Genomic DNA, 18,773 nt, shown 5'->3' on the forward strand with positions numbered 1-18,773 from the left:
AATCTCCTGACCTTGTGATCCGCCCGCCTCGGCCTCCCAAGTGCTGGGATTACAGGTGTGAGCCTCCGTGCCCGGCCTCATTTTTTTCTTTTAATCTGAAAAGTGGGTACAATAGTAATTCGTATTGCCTAGGGTTGCTGTGGGTTCATGATATAGTCACTCTTAGCACCATGCCTGGCATATAGGAAGTATTCAATAAATATTTGCAAATATTGTGTATATTATTGAGCAAGTTGCTTAAGCTTCCTAAACTAATTTCTCCTCATCTGTAAAATAAGGACAGTGTTTTAAATCTGCTTCCCAGAGTGTTTGTTGAGACTTGGTCTTCTGTAGTGGCTGAATTATAGTGAGCAAATCTTTTGTGGTGAGAACCAGAAACTCAGATTGTTTGGATACCTGAGACTAAGCCAAGAGAGTTTACACTTTTATTCTTATTTTATAATATCCTTTCTACTCTGAAGAACAGAGGCCTGATCCCCTTGCTAGGAGAGAAAGCTATTTCTTCCCAAGAACAGACTAAGTGTCATGTGCCCAGCCCTTATGTGGCTTGTTTCCTTCCCCTCAGCCCTGCCCTCACTGCAGTGCTCTACGACCTGAGTCGTCAGATTCCACAGCTAAAGAAGGACATTCAAGATGGGCTACTGAAAATGCTGTCCCTGGTCCTTATGCACAAACCACTCCGCCACCCAGGCATGCCCAAGGGCCTGGCCCATCAGCTGGCCTCTCCTGGCCTCACAACCCTCCCTGAGGCCAGCGATGTGGGCAGCATCACTCTTGCCCTCCGAACGCTTGGCAGCTTTGAATTTGAAGGTAAGAAATTACAATGTCTCTTGGCAAGGTAGTGAGAGCTGCTGGAAACTTTGGGAAAGGAATGAAAGTATCTAGACTTCCTGGATCTTGCTGTGATCCCAGAGACAGGGTAGCTGATTCTGTAGCAGCTCATCCTTCCTAGACTCTTTCCATATATTGGTAATTCCTGTTTGTTTCTTTGTCCCATACTGAGTTTGGGGGCAGATCGTTTGAGGGAAAGTACACGTTGATCCAAGGAAATAATGCTGCAGAGACAGATCCCCCTCATGTCCCCACTTTTTCACCTCCTTGTAGCTGAGATGATATGTAATGCTTTAAAATGTATAAGCAGGGGCTTTTGGGTGTTTCCATGTCTATGGTGGTATGGTGTCTTTTCTCTTTTTTTTTTTTTTTTTTGAGACAAAGTTTCTCTGTTGCCTAGGCTGGTGTGCAGTGGCACAATATCAGCTCACTGCATCCTCCATCTCCTGAGTTCAAGCGATTCTCCAGCCACAGCCTCCTGAGTAGCTGGGACTGTAGGTGCGTGTCACCATACCCAGCTAATTTTTGTATTTTTGGTAGAGATGGAGTTTCACCATGTTGGCCAGGCTGTTCTGGAACTCCTGACCTCAAGCGATCTGCCTGCCTCGGCTTCCCAAAGTGCTAGGATTACAACCATGAGCCACTGTGCCCGGCTGGCGGTATGATTTCTAAAAGTACTGTACTGTGTAGTTCTAAACTGCAAATAAACCCACAATAATACCCCACAGAGATATATTTCAGGAGGAGAAGTTGATACTTTTGAAATTTAAGATCATATAGATAGTATTGGTCAAGACTGTAGAGAAACAAGCAAGTACAGAAAGCCTGAACATGCTGTCTGGAGACAGCCACCTGTGGTTTCTCTATTGCAGTTCCTCCACTTAACATTGATTCACACTGGTGATAATTTATTTCTAGTGAATAGAAAGTAGCTATGTTTAAACCCAGCCTACATAGATTCTTTGTCTGGTATTTAAATCTGGGAACTAAAACAGGCAAGGTAAATTTGATCAAGAATTGTATTATCCTCTAAGAATGTAAGGGGTTGAGTTGGAATAAAGCAAAATAATTTATTATTTGAAGGGAATATAAAAAGGCTAGGATTGGGGCATACCTTTGATCTGTTTCCCTGCTCCTTCACCACCCGCTTTTGCCTTTCTGCTGATTGAAAGCCCCCTTGTTACCCTTTAAGAGTTCTGGGTCAGGCCGGGTGCGGTGGCTCACGCCTGTAATCCCAGCACTTTGGGAGGCCGAGGCGGGCGGATCACGAGGTCAGGAGATCGAGATCATCCTGGCTAACATGGTGAAACCCTGTCTCTACTAAAAATACAAAAAGAAAAAAAAAAAAAAATTAGCCGGGCATGGTGGTGGGCGCCTGTAATCCCAGCTACTCGGGAGGCTGAGGCAGGAGAATGGCGTGAACCCGGGAGGTGGAGCTTGCAGTGAGCGGAGATCGTGCCACTGCACTCCAGCCTGGGTGACAGAGCCAGACTCCATCTCAAAAAAAAAAAAAAAAAAAAAAAAGGAGTTCTGGGTCAGTATCTTATTGATCAATATCTGGTTGAAAGTAGAATTAGTAGCCTCAAAATGGAAAATTCAGCTAGCAAGCTGCAGACCTACTTGTCTGCAGCAGCAGTGTTTATTCTGTTTTCTCTCTGCCTTTCTATCCAGGCCACTCTCTGACCCAATTTGTTCGCCACTGTGCGGATCATTTTCTAAACAGTGAGCACAAGGAGATCCGCATGGAGGCTGCCCGTACCTGTTCCCGCCTGCTCACGCCCTCCATCCACCTCATCAGTGGCCATGCTCATGTGGTTAGCCAGACTGCAGTGCAAGTGGTGGCAGACGTGCTTAGCAAACTGCTCGTGGTTGGGATAACAGATCCTGGTAAGGCTTCCCAGACAGAAGCAATCTAGGGGAGTTAAGGAGCTTAGGGCAGTTGCGAGTAGCCAGTTTCATTACGTGGCCTCTCTAGAGATCTTCGGCCTCAACAAGCTGATATTCAGCTATTTCTCTGCCAAGGCGTGTTAGGCGCAGCTACTCTAGCCTGTTAGTGTAAGATAATCTGCCTTTAATTCTTTGTCTTTACTCCTATGAGTAGAGAAAAGAGTAACAGAGGTTAGATGAGAGAAAGCATCTGGAATCTTCCCACTACGCTGATGGCAGTGGAGGTGGAAGCTGGGAAGGGCTAAAGTGATGGGGTCATGAAGAAATGTTCAAAGGCTCCATTGCTCTTGCAGACCCTGACATTCGCTATTGTGTCTTGGCATCCCTGGACGAGCGCTTTGATGCACACCTGGCCCAGGCGGAGAACTTGCAGGCCTTGTTTGTGGCTCTGAATGACCAGGTGTTTGAGATCCGGGAGCTGGCCATCTGCACTGTGGGCCGACTCAGTAGCATGAACCCTGCGTTTGTCATGCCTTTCCTGCGCAAGATGCTCATCCAGGTAACCAGGATGATGGCCAGACCCACAGGCAGGGAAGACAGGACTCTCACTGTGAGAGCTGCTTGAGGAAGCAGAGTTGAGGACAAGGATTGGGGAGAAAGATTGAGGTACCTGGTAAAAGCCACATTTGTCTGCAAGGGTCCACGTTTCCCTGGCTTTATAATGGCAGTTCCAGTGCTCATCACCTCATGAACCCTTTGTCAATATGACTCCAAGGTGGTTCGGAGTCCTCTCATGTAGTTCTTTCTTTTTCCTGGCAAGTCGCCAGTGATCCCATTTCTTGGCCCTCTCTGCTTGCTGGATTGATCTGCTGCAGATGGTGTCAGACTTCCCAGCGCCTCCCTATCCTTCCACTCTCCTGCTTTTCTTGCTGGTGCCAGGTCAAGCATGGAAGCCATTGTTCTTCACAAAAATAACCAATGTGAGACCGTTTCCACCATTTATTCTGATAGTCATTGCCCCAGTCTGTGATCCTGGCTTTTGTTCTTAAATAATATGAGAATGCCAAACTCAGTTGCTTGGTCTGTAGCCTAAGGTAGAATTCCTCTTGAGATATGGCTCCTCAGTTTTTGTCTTCACCTACCTGAGTAAGTTCTGTGGCCTCCTGGTGAGCAATACATGGTCCAGTCCTGCCTGGCAAAGTTATTTCCAGCTGCCTCTTCTGGGTCTCTATGTGGTTCACCCATTCATTTCCTGTCCCCATTGCTCGCTGTCTGCTTCCTGACCCTCCCTCATGCTTTGTTTTGAAGTAAACACTTTTTGTAATATATAAGGAACTTAAACATAGAAAATCATTAATATATGTAACTCACTCTAGAGAAATGTTGTTTGTTCACAATTTGTTGTAAAGTGGCTGTAAATTATATCATTAATCAACAAATTAGGAAGCTGTACTTACGTTGGCACTTCTGTTTTTAGCCTAATGATTTATTTAACTGCTGGCCTGCGTTAGAAGTGCCTGTCATTTTAAGTCTTAAAAAATTTTCTGAGTTTTAGGAAGGAATAGAAATCATTGTTGAAGGCTGGGCATGGAGGCTCACACCTGTAATCCCAGCACTTTGGGAGGCCGAGGTGGCCAGATCACCTGGGGTCAGGAGTTCGAGACCAGCCTGGCCAACATGGTGAAACTCTGTCTCTACTAAAAATAAAAAAAATGAGCCCAGTATGGTGGCGAGCGTCTGTAATACCAGCTACTCTGGAGGCTGGTGCTGGGAGAATTGCTTGAACCCAGGAGGCAGAGGTTGTAGTGAGCCAAGAGCACGCCACTGTACTCCAGCCTGGCAATGGAGAGAGACTCCCATCTCAAAAAAAAAAGACTGGGCGCAGTGGCTCATGCCTGTAATCCCAGCACTTTGGGAGGCCGAGGCGGGCGGATCACGAGGTCCGGAGATGGAGACCATCCTGGCGAACACGATGAAACCCCGTCTCTACTGAAAATACAAAAAAAATTAGCTGGGCATGGTGGTGGGCGCCTGTAGTCCCAGCTTCTAGGGAGGCTGAGGCAGGAGAATGGTGTTAACCCAGGAGGCGGCGGAGCTTGCAGTGAGCGGAGATCACGCCACTGCACTCCAGCCTGGGTGACAGAGTGAGACTCCGTCTCAAAAAAAAAAAAAAAAAAAAACACAACGAAATCACTCTTGAGCCTGCTAGCTCAAATCATACTACATTAATTTGGCATAGAAATATCTCTTAAACGGCTGAGCACAGTGTCTTGTGTCTGTTACCCCAGCACATTGGGAGGCCAAGGCAGGCGGATCACATGAACCCAAGAGTTTGACGAGACCAGCCTGGGGAACATGATGAACCACATCTCTACAAAGTATACAAAAGTTAGCTGGGCGTAATGGTGCATACTGTAGTCGTAGCTACTCAGGAGGCTGAGATGGGAGGATCACTTGAGCCGGATAAGTTGTGGATACAGTGAGCCGTGATCGTGCCACTGCACTCCAGCCTGGGTGACAGAGTGAGACCCTATCTCAAAAAAAAAAAAAAAAAAAAGGAAAAAATAAATACCTCCTAATGAGAATAACAATATGTTCATTCTGTCAGCAGACTTTTTGACCACTATGTTCCAGGTACCGCTGGGTACTGGGAATATAGCAGTGAACAAACCAGGCATGGCTCCAATCTTCATTCTTTTTTGTTTTGAGACGCAGTCTTTCTCTGTCTCCAGGCTGGAGTGCGATCTTGGCTCACTGCAACCTCTGCCTCCCAGGTTCAGTCGAGTCTCCTGCCTCAGCCTCCTTTGTAGCTGGGACTACAGGCGCCTGCCACCATGCCCAGCTAATTTTTGTATTTTTAGTAGAGACAGAGTTTCTCCAAGTTGGCCAGGCTGGTCTCGATCTCTTGACCTCGTGATCTGCCCGCTTCGGTCTCCCAAGGTGCTGGGATTACAGGTGTGAGCCACCTCACCCGGCCACCTCTAATCTTCTTGAAGCTGATAGTAAGCTATCAGGCCATCTTATTTTTTCTTTTTTTTTTTTTTTTTTTTTTTTTTTTTTTTTTTTTTTGAGACGGAGTCTCGCTCTGTCGCCCAGGCTGGAGTGCAGTGGCCGGATCTCAGCTCACTGCAAGCTCCGCCTTCCGGGTTCCCGCCATTCTCCTGCCTCAGCCTCCCGAGTAGCTGGGACCACAGGCGCTGCCACCTCGCCCGGCTAATTTTTTGTGTTTTTAGTAGAGACGGGGTTTCGCCGTGTTAGCCAGGATGGTCTCGATCTCCTGACCTTGTGATCCGCCCGTCTCGGCCTCCCAAAGTGCTAGGATTACAGGCTTGAGCCACCGCGCCCGGCTTATTTTTTCAATACTGCAGAATGTGAAGCTCCTTTGAATGAATTTATGTACTGAATTTAGCCCTTGAAACTTTAAAATTACTCTTTTTTGTTTTTAAACTTTGATATAGATTTTTCCAAATTGAGTTGTACGTTTTCATGCCTTGGTAAAGGCTTTGGTGTTTTGTTTTATTTTGAGACAGAATCTCACTCTGTCACCAAGGTTGGAGTGCAGTGGTGGGATCTCGTCTCACTGCAGCCTCTGCCTCTTGGGCTCAAGCAATCCATCTGCCTCAGACTCCCAAAGTGCTGGGATTACAGGCATGAGCTGCCGTGCCTGGCCGACTTTGGCCTTTCTTGTGGTCTTGGTCATCAGGGTGGGCCTTGGTTATTGTTATTAGGATGCAGTGAGGCTCTCGGGCTCTGGAAGTGAGCTTGGAGTTCTTTGGATTGGCCCCGCACTGCTGCAGATAGTTGGGCTCTGCTCTGTGAGGCACATTTCCTCACAGTCACCCATGTCTTCTTGGCACTGCAGGTCTATTCTCAGTATCCCCTTCATTTCTTTTCCCTGTGGTCTGCTATGACTGGGGAAAACAGGCTGCCAAGGGAATCCAGAAAATCAGGTTATTAAGTCAGTAACCTAAGACAAAATGTAATGTTAAATTATAGACTCCTCTGGGTAGCTGAGTTAACCTGAGCTCTGTGATATCTGCTTTTCTTACTGCTCATTGATTTCCTTCTGGCAGCTTTATCCAGAAGTCTGTCTATATTATGCTGTCTATGTCACCATGAGCTTAATGTGCTGATTTGCTGGTGTCATAAGGATGTCAGTTAGAACCAACATGTTATCTCCAGTCAGTAAGACTTCGAGGGATCCTGCCAATGTGATCCCCACCTATTGAGGTTTATCTAGATGTACCCCAAACAGCTACAGAGTATCAACACTTCTCTTGACATCATAGTTGTTCTAACTGTTCTTGGATTCCTTTGCCATTATTTGTAGTCCTTAGTAATTTGCTGTCTAGACAAAGATTTTTCTCCCAAGGGCCCTACCTTTGTTCCTCATTTTTATAGAACTCTACTCTCAGCTCTCCCTGTTGGTTTTTCAGTCTTCTCTGGCTGTGCTACATTGTTAAAAGCTCTGCTTTAGAGAGGACCATGGGACTTTGGAGTGCTGTGATAAAAGGAAAGGGAGTAGGTTTTCCAATAGTTTTTCTTCCTGGCGCACTTGTATCTAAGGCTGTTCTGTCACTTGCAGAGATGTCTGTTGCTCATTGAGTATCTAGCAGCTGCTTCATCTGTCGTGGAAGTCTTGGTTTTTCCCCCAGTTCCCTGCCACTTTTTCTGTTTGACACAGTCTGTCTCTAGAATGTCTTCTGCCATAGAGAACATGTGAGCCTTTCTTCCCTACAGATTTTGACAGAGCTGGAGCACAGTGGGATTGGAAGAATCAAAGAGCAGAGTGCCCGCATGCTGGGGCACCTGGTCTCCAATGCGCCCCGACTCATCCGTCCCTACATGGAGCCTATTCTGAAGGTAACACAAACCAAGAGGCTGGCACTTCCTCTCTGTGTTGTCATCAGCTCGTATGGGGAGATGGGAGTGTTTCGGTGCTCACTAGTACACTGAACAAAGTAGATAATTTCCTTGCTCTCATGCTTGGAGACCAAAGGGCCATATCAAGCACTTTCAGTTCAAGAATACCAAGAATCTCATCAGTTGCAGGAAAGTGCTCTCCTTATAAGAGGTAAGAGATAATGCTTCAGACACATCATCACAGGTGTTTGGAAAGGAGAAGTAGGTGGATAGTAGCATAAAATAGCTCTCCCAAAATGAGGGAAAAAATGAGCTTGAAAATCTGAAACAACCTTCAAATCTGAACACATTAGAGTCATGTGAAGTATTTTACAATGTATGTGAATCTGGATGAACAATCACTGAGAGAGTTTAGAGGAGACACGAGAGGATACTTTCACATCATGGTGCTTCCTAGCTCTCTCACATGTCAGACTTATACTTCGTATGGAGAAAAGTGTGAGAATTTACATTCCAGAGAAATCTTGGGTTCATAAAGCTTAGGAGGAATTTCTTTATGACTGAGATGGTGTCTTGGGTGAATTTTACTTATGTACAAGAAAGGTTTCTAGTAGAGTCTAACCTGCATTCGTTTTCTCATAACTTCTTTCCCTAGGCATTAATTTTGAAACTGAAAGATCCAGACCCTGATCCAAACCCAGGTGTGATCAATAATGTCCTGGCAACAATAGGAGAATTGGCACAGGTAAAGGGGCAGCTACTTTTTCCGTGGTGGAGATGGGGTGGAAAGGAAACTCACCTCTGAGGAAGTCCAAATACTTTTTTTTTTTTTAAATGAAAGGTCTCACATGTTTATTACGGAACCCAGCCAACCAACGCGTTCCTAACATATTCAGAGAGAAATAATACATGCTCAATAAAACACGTCTGACTCTCCAGATAGTGGTGACATTTTCAGCTTGATATGGTAACATCATTGTGACCTTCAGACAGCATCAATATGTGTGCCATCTCATGTGCAATTCCTCATAGACCCAGTTTGGTTCTTCTCCAACGTCTTTTTTTGGAGTTGTACCTGGTTTTATTACCAGTTTTCATCCGAATCCACTGGGGAATGGGACGATTTTACTTTTGTTTTTTGGCCAGGAATTGCTTAATTCTGAAAGTCTTGTGAGAAGACATGGCGAGAAGCAGAGTCAAGCACACACCACGATGGTGGAGAAAGGAAGAAAGGCCTTTTTTTAAAAAATTATTTTATTTTATTTGTTTTTGAGATAGTTTCACTTTATCCAGACTGGAATGCAGTGGCGTGATCTCAGCTCACTGCAACCTCTATCTCCTGGGTTTAAGTGATTCTTGTGCCTCAGCCTCCCAAGTAGCTGGAATTACAGGTGTGTGCCACCACACCCAGCTAATTTTTGTATTTTTAGTAGAGATGGGGTTTCACCATGTTGGCCAGGCTAGTCTTGAGCTCCTGATGACAGGTGATGTGCCCTCCTCAGCCTCCCAAAGTGCTGGGATTACAGGCGTGAGCCACCGTGCCCAGCCTCAAAATACTATTTAATGCCATAATTTCTTTTTTTTTTTTTTTTTTTTTTTTTTTTTGAGACAGAGTCTGGCTCTGCCGCCCAGGCTGGAGTGCAGTGGCCGGATCTCAGCTCACTGCAAGCTCCGCCTCCCGGGTTCACGCCATTCTCCTGCCTCAGCCTCCCGAGTAGTTGGGACTACAGGCGCCCGCCACCGCGCCCGGCTAGTTTTTTGTATTTTTTTAGCAGAGACGGGGTTTCACCGTGTTAGCCAGGATGGTCTCGATCTCCTGACCTTGTGATCCGCCCGTCTCGGCCTCCCTAATGCCATAATTTCTAACCCTACCTACCACCCTCTTTTTCATTTTGCAGGTTAGTGGCCTGGAAATGAGGAAATGGGTTGATGAACTTTTTATTATCATTATGGACATGCTCCAGGATTCCTCTTTGTTGGCCAAAAGGCAGGTGAGTATTACTGCTTCCCGATTAAGCAAGACAGACCCCGTGAGTCCGGGGACCTTGCTTCTCTTTATTCACCTTAGTGTCCTTACGCAGTGCCTAGAACAGAGTGTGATACATAGTAGGTGCTCAAAAATATTTGTTGAATGAGTAAAAATTAGATAGATTTGAAACCAGAATTACCTGTTGTCCTGACCCAGAGTCAGTTTCAGTAAGTATCAGGGCCGACAAGTGCCATTTTGTCTATACAAAAGAAAATGCAGGTCGATTATCAGAGCTCTAGCTCTCAGAAGGAAAAAGAAAGCCTTGGCCACTGCCTATGAGGGAACAGAGGTTTAGCTCATCCTTGCCCAGCCCTGGTTCTGCTTTCCCAATTGGAGGCTATTAGATGACTGGACTAAAATTAAGAACAGTCTTAATTTATTTCTGGGCATGGCAGCTCACACCTGTAATCCCAGCACTTTGGGAGGCCGAGGCGGGAAGATCGCTTGAGCTGCAGAGTTCGAGAGCAGCCTGGGCATAATTAGACTTTGTCTCTACTTAAAAAAAAAAAAAATAGCTGAGCATGGTGGCGTGTGCCTGTAGTCTCAGCTACTCTGGAGGCTAAGATGGGAAGATCACTTGAATCCAAGAGATTAAGACTGCAGCGAACTGTTATCGCACCACCGCACTCCAGTCTCCAGTGAGACCCTGTCTCAACAACAACAAAAAAATCTTAATTTCCTTTTGAATCTCTTGTTAATCATTTGGGATATGGAAGAATGATGTATTTTCTTTGAGAAAGGTGGGAATTTTCTTTGTCTCTTGATCCAGTGGTTGTTGCAGGTTTGTGTGCTTGATCAGCCTTGGTTTTATGCCCTCTTGGGATTTCTGCTCATGGTTAGTGTCTTTACTGGAAACCTCTTGTCTTCTTATAGCCTCTAATACTTCATTACAGTCATCATACAAAGAGTTCAACTATGCTTTCTTTTCTCTCATACTGGCTCGATGAACCATGTGATCTTGTGCCTATCTAGGTGGCTCTGTGGACCCTGGGACAGTTGGTGGCCAGCACTGGCTATGTAGTAGAGCCCTACAGGAAGTACCCTACTTTGCTTGAGGTGCTACTGAATTTTCTGAAGACTGAGCAGAACCAGGGTACACGCAGAGAGGTAGGGGACATGGCAAACTTGGTCATGAAAGACTTTACTGGGAGGATGGTAAGAGAGAGAAGGTTGCAGCATTAACATGCTCTGACAGTATCAGTCAGATTTCCTGTCCGTCTCCATTTTGTTCATGTAGCTGGTCATTTGGGTATGAATTGGGGTTTATGTAACCTGAGAGGAGTATCTGTGATACTTGTTGTAATCATGTTGTGTAATCATGTTTTCTTTTTTCCCTCCCCTTTCCCACCCAGGCCATCCGTGTGTTAGGGCTTTTAGGGGCTTTGGATCCCTACAAGCACAAAGTGAACATTGGCATGATAGACCAGTCCCGGGATGCCTCTGCTGTCAGCCTGTCAGAATCCAAGTCAAGTCAGGATTCCTGTAAGTTGGGGGTAGCCATGAAAGACTTGCGAAGTTCTCACTCACAGAGCCCTTGCTGGTTGTGTTTAGAAAGTCTGGACCTGGATTACTGAGAAATAGGTTATTGGCTCATTTAGCAACTTTTGAATGAAAAGTCAGTAGTTTCTTCTTGAATCCCAGAAGGGATGCTGCTTTCCATTGTGACCAGAGTCCTCATGTCTGTCTAGATTTTTTGTCAAGGGTTGACATGCCAAGTCTGTCTGCTTTTTGGTGCCAATGCAAGAGATACACATTATAACCCCATCACCTCTATCTATCTCTCATTCTTTCTTAGTGCCTCTTTGATGTTCTCATTCCCATAGTATCTACAGAAGAACAGAGAATTGATTCTCCATTTTAATTGATGGGGAAATCAGAGGCAAGGCTCAGGGCCATAGGGAAAACTAGCAGCAATCAGAAATTTGGGGCTCTTTTTTCCATGAAATGGTCTGGCCCAAGAGCCACATTGCCTTGCCTTTTTTTTTTTTTTTTTTTTTTTTTTGAGGTGGAGAGTCTTACTCTGTTGCCCAGGCTGGAATACAGCATTGCAACCTCCGCCTCCTGGGTTCAAGCAATTCTTCTGTCTCAGCCTTCCAAGTAACTGGGACTACAGGTGCACACCACCACACCCGGCTAATTTCTGCATTTTTAGTAGGGATGGGGTTTTGCCATGTTGGCCTGGCTGTTCTCAAACTCCTGACCTCAAGTGATCTGCCCGCCTCAGCTTCCCAAAGTGCTGGGATTACAGGCATGAGCCACTGTGCCTGGACGCCTTTTTTTTTTTTTTTTAAAGTTTTGTTTTATTTTTAATTGACACAGGGAGGGGGAATAGGGAGAGGCTGGTCAATGAGTGCAAGGTTCCAGTTAGATAGGTGGAATAATTTCTGGTGGTCTTTTGCCCATTGCCTTTTATTGTTTTTATTTTATCTTAATTTTATTTTTTTGGAGACAGGGTCTCACTTTGTCACCCAGGCTGAAGTACAATGGCATGATGTAGCCTTGACCTCCTGGGCTCAAGTGATCTTCCTGCTTCAGCCCCTCAAGTAGCTGGGACTACAGGCGTGTGCCACCATACCTGGTTAATTTTTGTATAGCCCATTGCCTTTTGACAAGTAGCCTGAGTGAATGGGGGTAGGGTATGGGGTTGCAGGAGAGTTTTCTAGACTTAACCCATATTCCCTCAGGGCAGGCCTATTTCTGACATTGAAAGTTAACATTAGTTATCCCAACTATTCCAGGAAAATGTTATTACTGCAAAATGAATTGTTTCTAAACTCACTAGATGGGATGGTATTGCTTCAAATTTCTTCCTCTTCTGGTATTAGGGAGGCATGCCTGTGATGTCATTATGTCAGCCCCATGGCTGTGGAGAGCAGGGCCCGAGCCATGTTGCTCCTGGTGTTCTTCCTTATTCATGGCACCAGTCAGCCCAGCTCTTCATCTGTTTAGTGCTTACCCTCCTCACTGCACTCTTCATGTTACTATACCTCCCTCCCTTGCCGCTGCCCCCTCCGCCACCGTCAGAGTCCTTCAGGTCCTTATTGTTCAAGTCGGATAGGTAGTATTTGCCTACCAACTTGTCTGAGCTCCCTAGGGGAACCAAGCAGCTGCTGAACAGATGTTTGCTTAATTTAATTCCCTTTACTTTATTTTGGGGGAGTAATTATTTTTATTGATGGTTTCAGTTTTAAAGTTGTGAACGGTAAGAAGCTAAATTAAACAGAGCAATTTAGAGAAAACCAACCCATCATGTACTGTTTTAGGCTTTTGTGGTTTGAGTAATAGAAAAGCCAAAAACTGTTTACTCCTTGATGGTGAGAAGCTATTTGTTGGTTCCTAATAGACCTTGAATTACCAATAGTGTTAGAACATACTAGGAAGAAAGATATGAATGCTAATGTCTGTTAGTAGGTTGTTTGTTATTAACTATGCTCTGCCTAAAGTCATGTCATGCCATGTGTAGCTCTAATGCTCTCTTTCGTTTTGTCCTAGCTGACTATAGCACTAGTGAAATGCTGGTTAACATGGGAAACCTGCCTCTGGATGAGTTCTACCCAGCTGTGTCCATGGTGGCCCTGATGCGGATCTTCCGAGACCAGTCACTCTCTCACCATCACACCATGGTTGTCCAGGCCATCACCTTCATCTTCAAGTCCCTGGGACTCAAATGTGTGCAGTTCCTGCCCCAGGTCATGCCCACGTTCCTTAATGTCATTCGAGTCTGTGATGGGGCCATCCGGGAAGTAAGTAACTCAAACCCCAATCTTTCTCTTTCTCCTCTGCACCGCATGCACAGATCCATCTGTGCTTCAGCTTCTTAATCATGCATTCTGTGTGCCCTTGAGCCTAATGCCTTCCTCCCCCTTAACTCCCAACGTGTAAGTGTACGATTGGCTCACTCCAATGTCCTGGCTTGGATGGCTAAAAGGGCCAGGTTCAGTGGCTCACACCTGTAATTCCAGCACTTTGGGGGCCAAGGTGGGCGGATCACCTGAGGTCACCACCGTGTAGCCTGGCCAACATGGTGAAACCCCATCTCTACTAAAAATACAAAAACTACCCAGTCGTGGTGGTACACACCTATAATCCCAGCTACTCGGGAGGCTAAGGCAGGAGAATTACTTGAACCTGTGAGGTGGAGGTTGCAGTGAGCTGAGATCGTGCCACCACGCTCCAGCTTGGACAACAGAGTGAGACTCCATCTCGAGAAAAAGATAGCTAGAAGATGAATGGCCTGGGGGAGGAAAAACATGTCATTCTGAGTAATCTAGAGTTCAGTCAAGTTGTAGATGCCCCACAAATACAAAATCAGTCTGGATTTCTGGTTGCTCCTTCATGACAAGATTTAAGTCATAACATTTTTAGTGAAAATACTACACAGGTGAAGTTGCATGCTCTTACTGGATCTCATACTGCCACCAGTTGGTCCCGTTATTGTTGATCCTCAGTGCGAGCATGCAGCCAAGTGGGTGTTTATCCGATCTCTTCATTGTAAACTTACCTGTTTTCCTTTGCCATTAGTGAGTAATCTGTAGGGTGACACTTTGAGACTCCATGGCTCTCCTGTTCCTCAGCTACCTTCCATCCAGTGATTGTAGCATCCATTGATGATCCTCACTTGAATTGATTATCAGTCACACTGGTGGTTGCAAAGTGATGACTTTCTATTTTTGTCATTCCTTCTCCATTTTATAAGCCGACAGCATTTTTCTGTAAAGAGGAATTTTCCCCTCCCCCACGTCTCACTCTTGCTGTTTCTTGTGTCTTTCTCTAAACCACAGAGTATGCAAAATGGTTCCAAGATTATATGTCCACACTACTACCAACCACAGATCTAAGTAAAGTTCAGGGTAGCTTTGTAGTTCCTGTTATTCTTAGCTACACTCTACTAAGGGTGTACAGTCAGAGTACTATGTTCAAAAGATACTTCAATTAGTTACTTTTCCCTCTGATCATATTGTCCACATGATGTGCATTTAGAGGAGATAACATGTTTTTAGAAATTATGTTTCCTAACTTTGTGTCTGGAGTATAGGCATACTGTTTATTTGTTTCTATTATATTTATAATCGTAACTATCAACCTCATTGAATTTTTTTTTTTTTTTTTTTTTTTTTTTTGAGAAAAAGTCTAACTTTGTTGCCCAGGCAGGAGTGCAGTGGCACGATCTCAGCTCACTGCAACCTCTGCCTCCCAGGTTCAAGCAATTCTCCTGCCTCAGCCTCTTGAGTAGCTGGGATTACAGGGGTGCACCACCATGCCTGGCTAATTTTTGTATTTTTAGTAGAGACAGGGTTTCACTATGTTTGCCAGGCTGGTCTTGAACTCCTCACCTCAAATGATCCAACTGCCTCAGCCTCCCAAAGTGCTGGGATTATAGGCATGAGCCACCACGCCCAGCCGGAATTCTTACTAACTCTAATAATTTACTTGTAAATTCTCTCAGGTTTTTACTCTAGACAGTTATATAGTCTGGTGCGGGGGCGGGGAGGGAAAACAAAAAAAAGGATGTTTTGTTTTTTAGTTTTAATCTCGTAAACCACTTAGTGACACAGTAAGGAAAAGTAATAAGTAATAAAAAAGTAATAAGACCTCTACTACCATGTTTTTGGTTTTTGAGATGGGGTCTTGCTCTGTCGCCCAAGCTGGCGATGCAGAGGTTGCAGCAGGTGATATGGGCTCACTGCAACCTCTACCTCCCAGGCTCAAGTGATCCTCCCACCTCAGCCACCCAAGTAGTTGGGACTACAGGCATGTACACCCACACCCAGCTGATTTTTTTGGGGTTTCGCCATGTTGCCTAGGCTGGTATCAAACTCCTGGACTCAAGCTATCTGCCCAGCTTGGCCTCCCAAAGCGCTGGAATTACAGGAGTGAGCCACTGCACCTGGCCTACTTCCATGTTGATTAGATGCAGTGGTAGTGGAAATCTGTAACCTTGCTCCTGATTTTAATGGACTGCTGTTAAGATTTCACTACTAAGTATAATGTTTGTTGTAGCTTTTTGGTAGATATATTTTTATTTTATTTTATTTTTATTTTTTAAAAAATACGGAATGCTTCACAAATCTGCCTGTTATCCTTGCATATGGGCCATGCTAATCTTCTCTAGATTGTTCCAATGCTAGTATGTGTGCTGCCAAAATTAGCACTAGATAGGTTTATAAAGGTCAAATATTCTCATATAAAGAGATTGCTAAAGAGTTTTATTATGAATGGGTATTGAAGTTTTTAGTGTGTAATAATCATATGATTTTTGTCTTTTAATGTGTTGAATATGTTGAATCATACTGATAACGTGTTCTAATGTAAGAATGCGGGCATTCTTGTATTAAAACCACCTTGGTTATAATGTATTTTTAACTTTCGATCTTATGTCAGTTCCACTTAGAGTTTTTGCATCTATGTTCTTGATTGAATTGGTCTATAATTTTCTCTTTTTTAACTATGGGCTCAAAGATCTGTTTAGCTTTTCTGTATCTACTTGAAGCAGTTTTGGCTCCTTTTTTTTTAGGAAGCTGTTCATTTTGTGTAAGTGTTAAAACTTGTTGACGTGAAATTGTTCACACTGTTCTCTCATGTTTTAATTTTTTTAAGATCTTTTTTTATGACCCAGAACTGAATGGATTATGTTTTAATTTTCTAGTAGAGATTTGTTAAAGTATTTTTCAAAGAAGCAACTATTGGCCAGGCGCAGTGGCTCACGCCTATAATCCCAGCACTTTGGGAGGCTGAGGCGGGTGGATCATCTGAGGTCTGGAGTTCAACTCCAGCCTGACCAACATGGTGAAACCCCATCTCTACTAAAAATATAAAAATTAGCCAGGCATGGTGGCGCATGCCTGTACTCCCAGCTACTCAAGAGGCCGAGGCGGGAGAATCGCTTGAACCCGGGAGGTGGAGGTTGCGGTGAGCTGAGATTGCGCCATTGCACTCCAGGCTGGGTGGCAGAGCTAGATTCCATCTCAAAAAAAAAAAAGAACCAACTTTTGACTCATTGATCTATTATTATTTTCCTTTTTCTGCTTTTTAAAAGAAATGTGTTAGAATATTAAGTCATTGTCAATCTTCTTTTCTAATGTTATCTCTTAAGGCTATGAATTTCACTCCAAGTATTATTTAACTGCTTTCCAAAATTTCTTAAAACTTTGAGATAAAATTTACATACCATAAAATTCATTGATTTTTAATATATTTACAGAGTTATGCAATTATCACTAATAATCTAATTTTAGAAAATTTAAATCACCCTAGCAAAAAACCTACTGTCCATTTTCAGTCATTTTCTGTTTCTGCCTCATCCCTGGGCAACTACTAATCTGCTTCTATCTCTATAGATTTACTTTTTCTGGACATTTCATATAATTGGTGTCATAGAATATGTGGTCTTTTGCATCTGGCTTCTTTCACTTAAAACTTTTGAGGTTCATCCATGTGTGCCATGTATCAGTAATTCATTCTTCCTTTATTGCTCTGTAATTATGTAGTATTTTCATTATTGTTCAGAAATATTTTCCAGCGTTAGGATTTCTTCTTTTACCCTTGAGTTATTTAGAAGTGGGTATTTTATTTGTAAACTTACAGGGTTTTTAATTTCTCATTTTGATACTGATTTCTAACTTAATTGCATTGTGTTTATGATTCTTTCGTGCTTGCTGGAACTGCTTTAATGGTCTAGTGGTTGATCGATTTTCTTAAGTATTTCCTATATCCTTGGGAATACCTGTGTATTTGCTAACGTTATGGACAGGGTGCTATATAAGTCATTAGATTGAACTTATTACTTATTGTGTTCAAATCTTTTGTGTCCTTGTTAATTTTTGTTTGGTTGATCTATCAATCCTGAGAGAAGTGAGACAAAAATCTCCCTTTACAATGGTAGGCTTGTTTCTGACAGTTTAGTCAATCTTGTTTTATATGTTTTTGAGATTATATTAGTAGATGCATGCAAATTTTAAATCCTGATACCTTCCTCGTAAGTTGACTTTTATCATTATGCAGTAATCCTTATCTTTAATAATACCTTAAAATTTATTTTGCCTAACATCAGTATAGCCACACCAGCTTTTTTTTTGGAGGCGTATGTCTTTTCCAATTCTTTTACTTTTAACTGTCTCATGACTTATTGTTTTAGATGCTCTCTTATAAATATAGCTAGATTATCTTTTTAATCCAATTAAAAATTTTTTGTCTTTTAACTAGTGCATTTTAGGCCAATTGCATTTATTGTGATTGCTGATATATTTGGGTTATTTGTTTTATTTTATTTTGAGATGGAGTATTGCTCTTGTTGCCAGGGTGGAGTGCAATAGTGCAATCTCAGCTCACTGCAACCTCCGCCTCCTGTGTTCAAGTGATTCTCCTGCCTCAGCCTCCTAGGCAGCTGGGATTACAGGTACATGCTACCACGCCCAGCGAATTTTGTATTTTTAGTAGAGACAGGATTTCACCATGTTGACCAGGCTAGTCTCAAACTCCTGACCACAAGTGATCCACCCGTCTCGGCCTCCCAAAGTGCTGGGATTACAGGTGTGAGCCACCGCACCTGGCCATATTTGAGTTTATTTCCACCATCTTACTTAGTGCATTCTTTTTGTCCTGCTTTGTCTGTCTTTTTTGTTTATTTGTTTTTGTGAGACTGAGGCTCCCTCTGTCGCCCAGGCTGGAGTGCAGTGGCCTAATCTTGGCTCACTGCAAGCTCCACCTCCCGGGTTCACGCCATTCTCCTGCCTCAGCCTCCCAAGTAGCTGGGACTACAGGCACCCACCACAATGCTTGGCTAATTTTTTGTATTTTTTAGTAAAGACAGGGTTTCACCATGTTAGCCAGGATGGTCTCGATCTCCTGACCTTGTGATCCACCTGCCTTGGCCTCCGAAAGTGCTGGGATTACAGGCGTGAGCCACCGCGCTCAGCTGCTTTGTCTGTTTATCTTTCTTTTCTGTCTTTTTCTGGATTTGTTTGAGCCTTAATTTTTTATTTCATCTTTTGCCTTCACTCATTGGCCACCTTTAATTTTGTAAACATTTTCTAATAGACTATTTCTATCATGAATAAACTAGACAACCTGTTATGTTAGGTTCTCATATACCCATCAGTAATTACTAGCATTTTGTCAATTTAGTTTTATCCCTTACCTGCATCGCCTTTTCCCCCCACACATG

The 18,773-nt window shown here is 43.8% G+C and overlaps 1 protein-coding gene, 1 non-coding gene and 1 pseudogene across 3 annotated transcripts in view; 1 reads left to right on the plus strand and 2 right to left on the minus strand.

Moving 5' to 3' along the window:
• Positions 1 to 18,773, plus strand: part of LOC105473151 (mechanistic target of rapamycin kinase) — a 149,702-nt gene that overhangs the window by 20,140 nt on the left and 110,789 nt on the right. For both annotated transcript variants that reach the window (XM_011726788.2, XM_071100808.1), the window contains exons 11-19: positions 566 to 810; positions 2,503 to 2,718; positions 3,072 to 3,277; positions 7,459 to 7,581; positions 8,237 to 8,326; positions 9,480 to 9,572; positions 10,583 to 10,717; positions 10,963 to 11,092; positions 13,103 to 13,353. In XM_011726788.2, coding sequence (XP_011725090.2) covers positions 566 to 810; positions 2,503 to 2,718; positions 3,072 to 3,277; positions 7,459 to 7,581; positions 8,237 to 8,326; positions 9,480 to 9,572; positions 10,583 to 10,717; positions 10,963 to 11,092; positions 13,103 to 13,353 — 1,489 coding nt within the window. The remainder of the gene's footprint in view (positions 1 to 565; positions 811 to 2,502; positions 2,719 to 3,071; positions 3,278 to 7,458; positions 7,582 to 8,236; positions 8,327 to 9,479; positions 9,573 to 10,582; positions 10,718 to 10,962; positions 11,093 to 13,102; positions 13,354 to 18,773) is intronic.
• LOC139364405 (large ribosomal subunit protein eL39-like) lies at positions 8,608 to 8,763 on the minus strand (annotated as a pseudogene).
• On the minus strand, positions 15,656 to 15,762 carry LOC112425125 (U6 spliceosomal RNA). The gene has a single exon (XR_003016140.1). It is a non-coding gene; the product is annotated as a U6 spliceosomal RNA (small nuclear RNA).

This window comes from Macaca nemestrina, chromosome 1 (genome assembly GCF_043159975.1).
Source record: "Macaca nemestrina isolate mMacNem1 chromosome 1, mMacNem.hap1, whole genome shotgun sequence".
Classification (NCBI taxonomy): domain Eukaryota; kingdom Metazoa; phylum Chordata; class Mammalia; order Primates; family Cercopithecidae; genus Macaca; species Macaca nemestrina.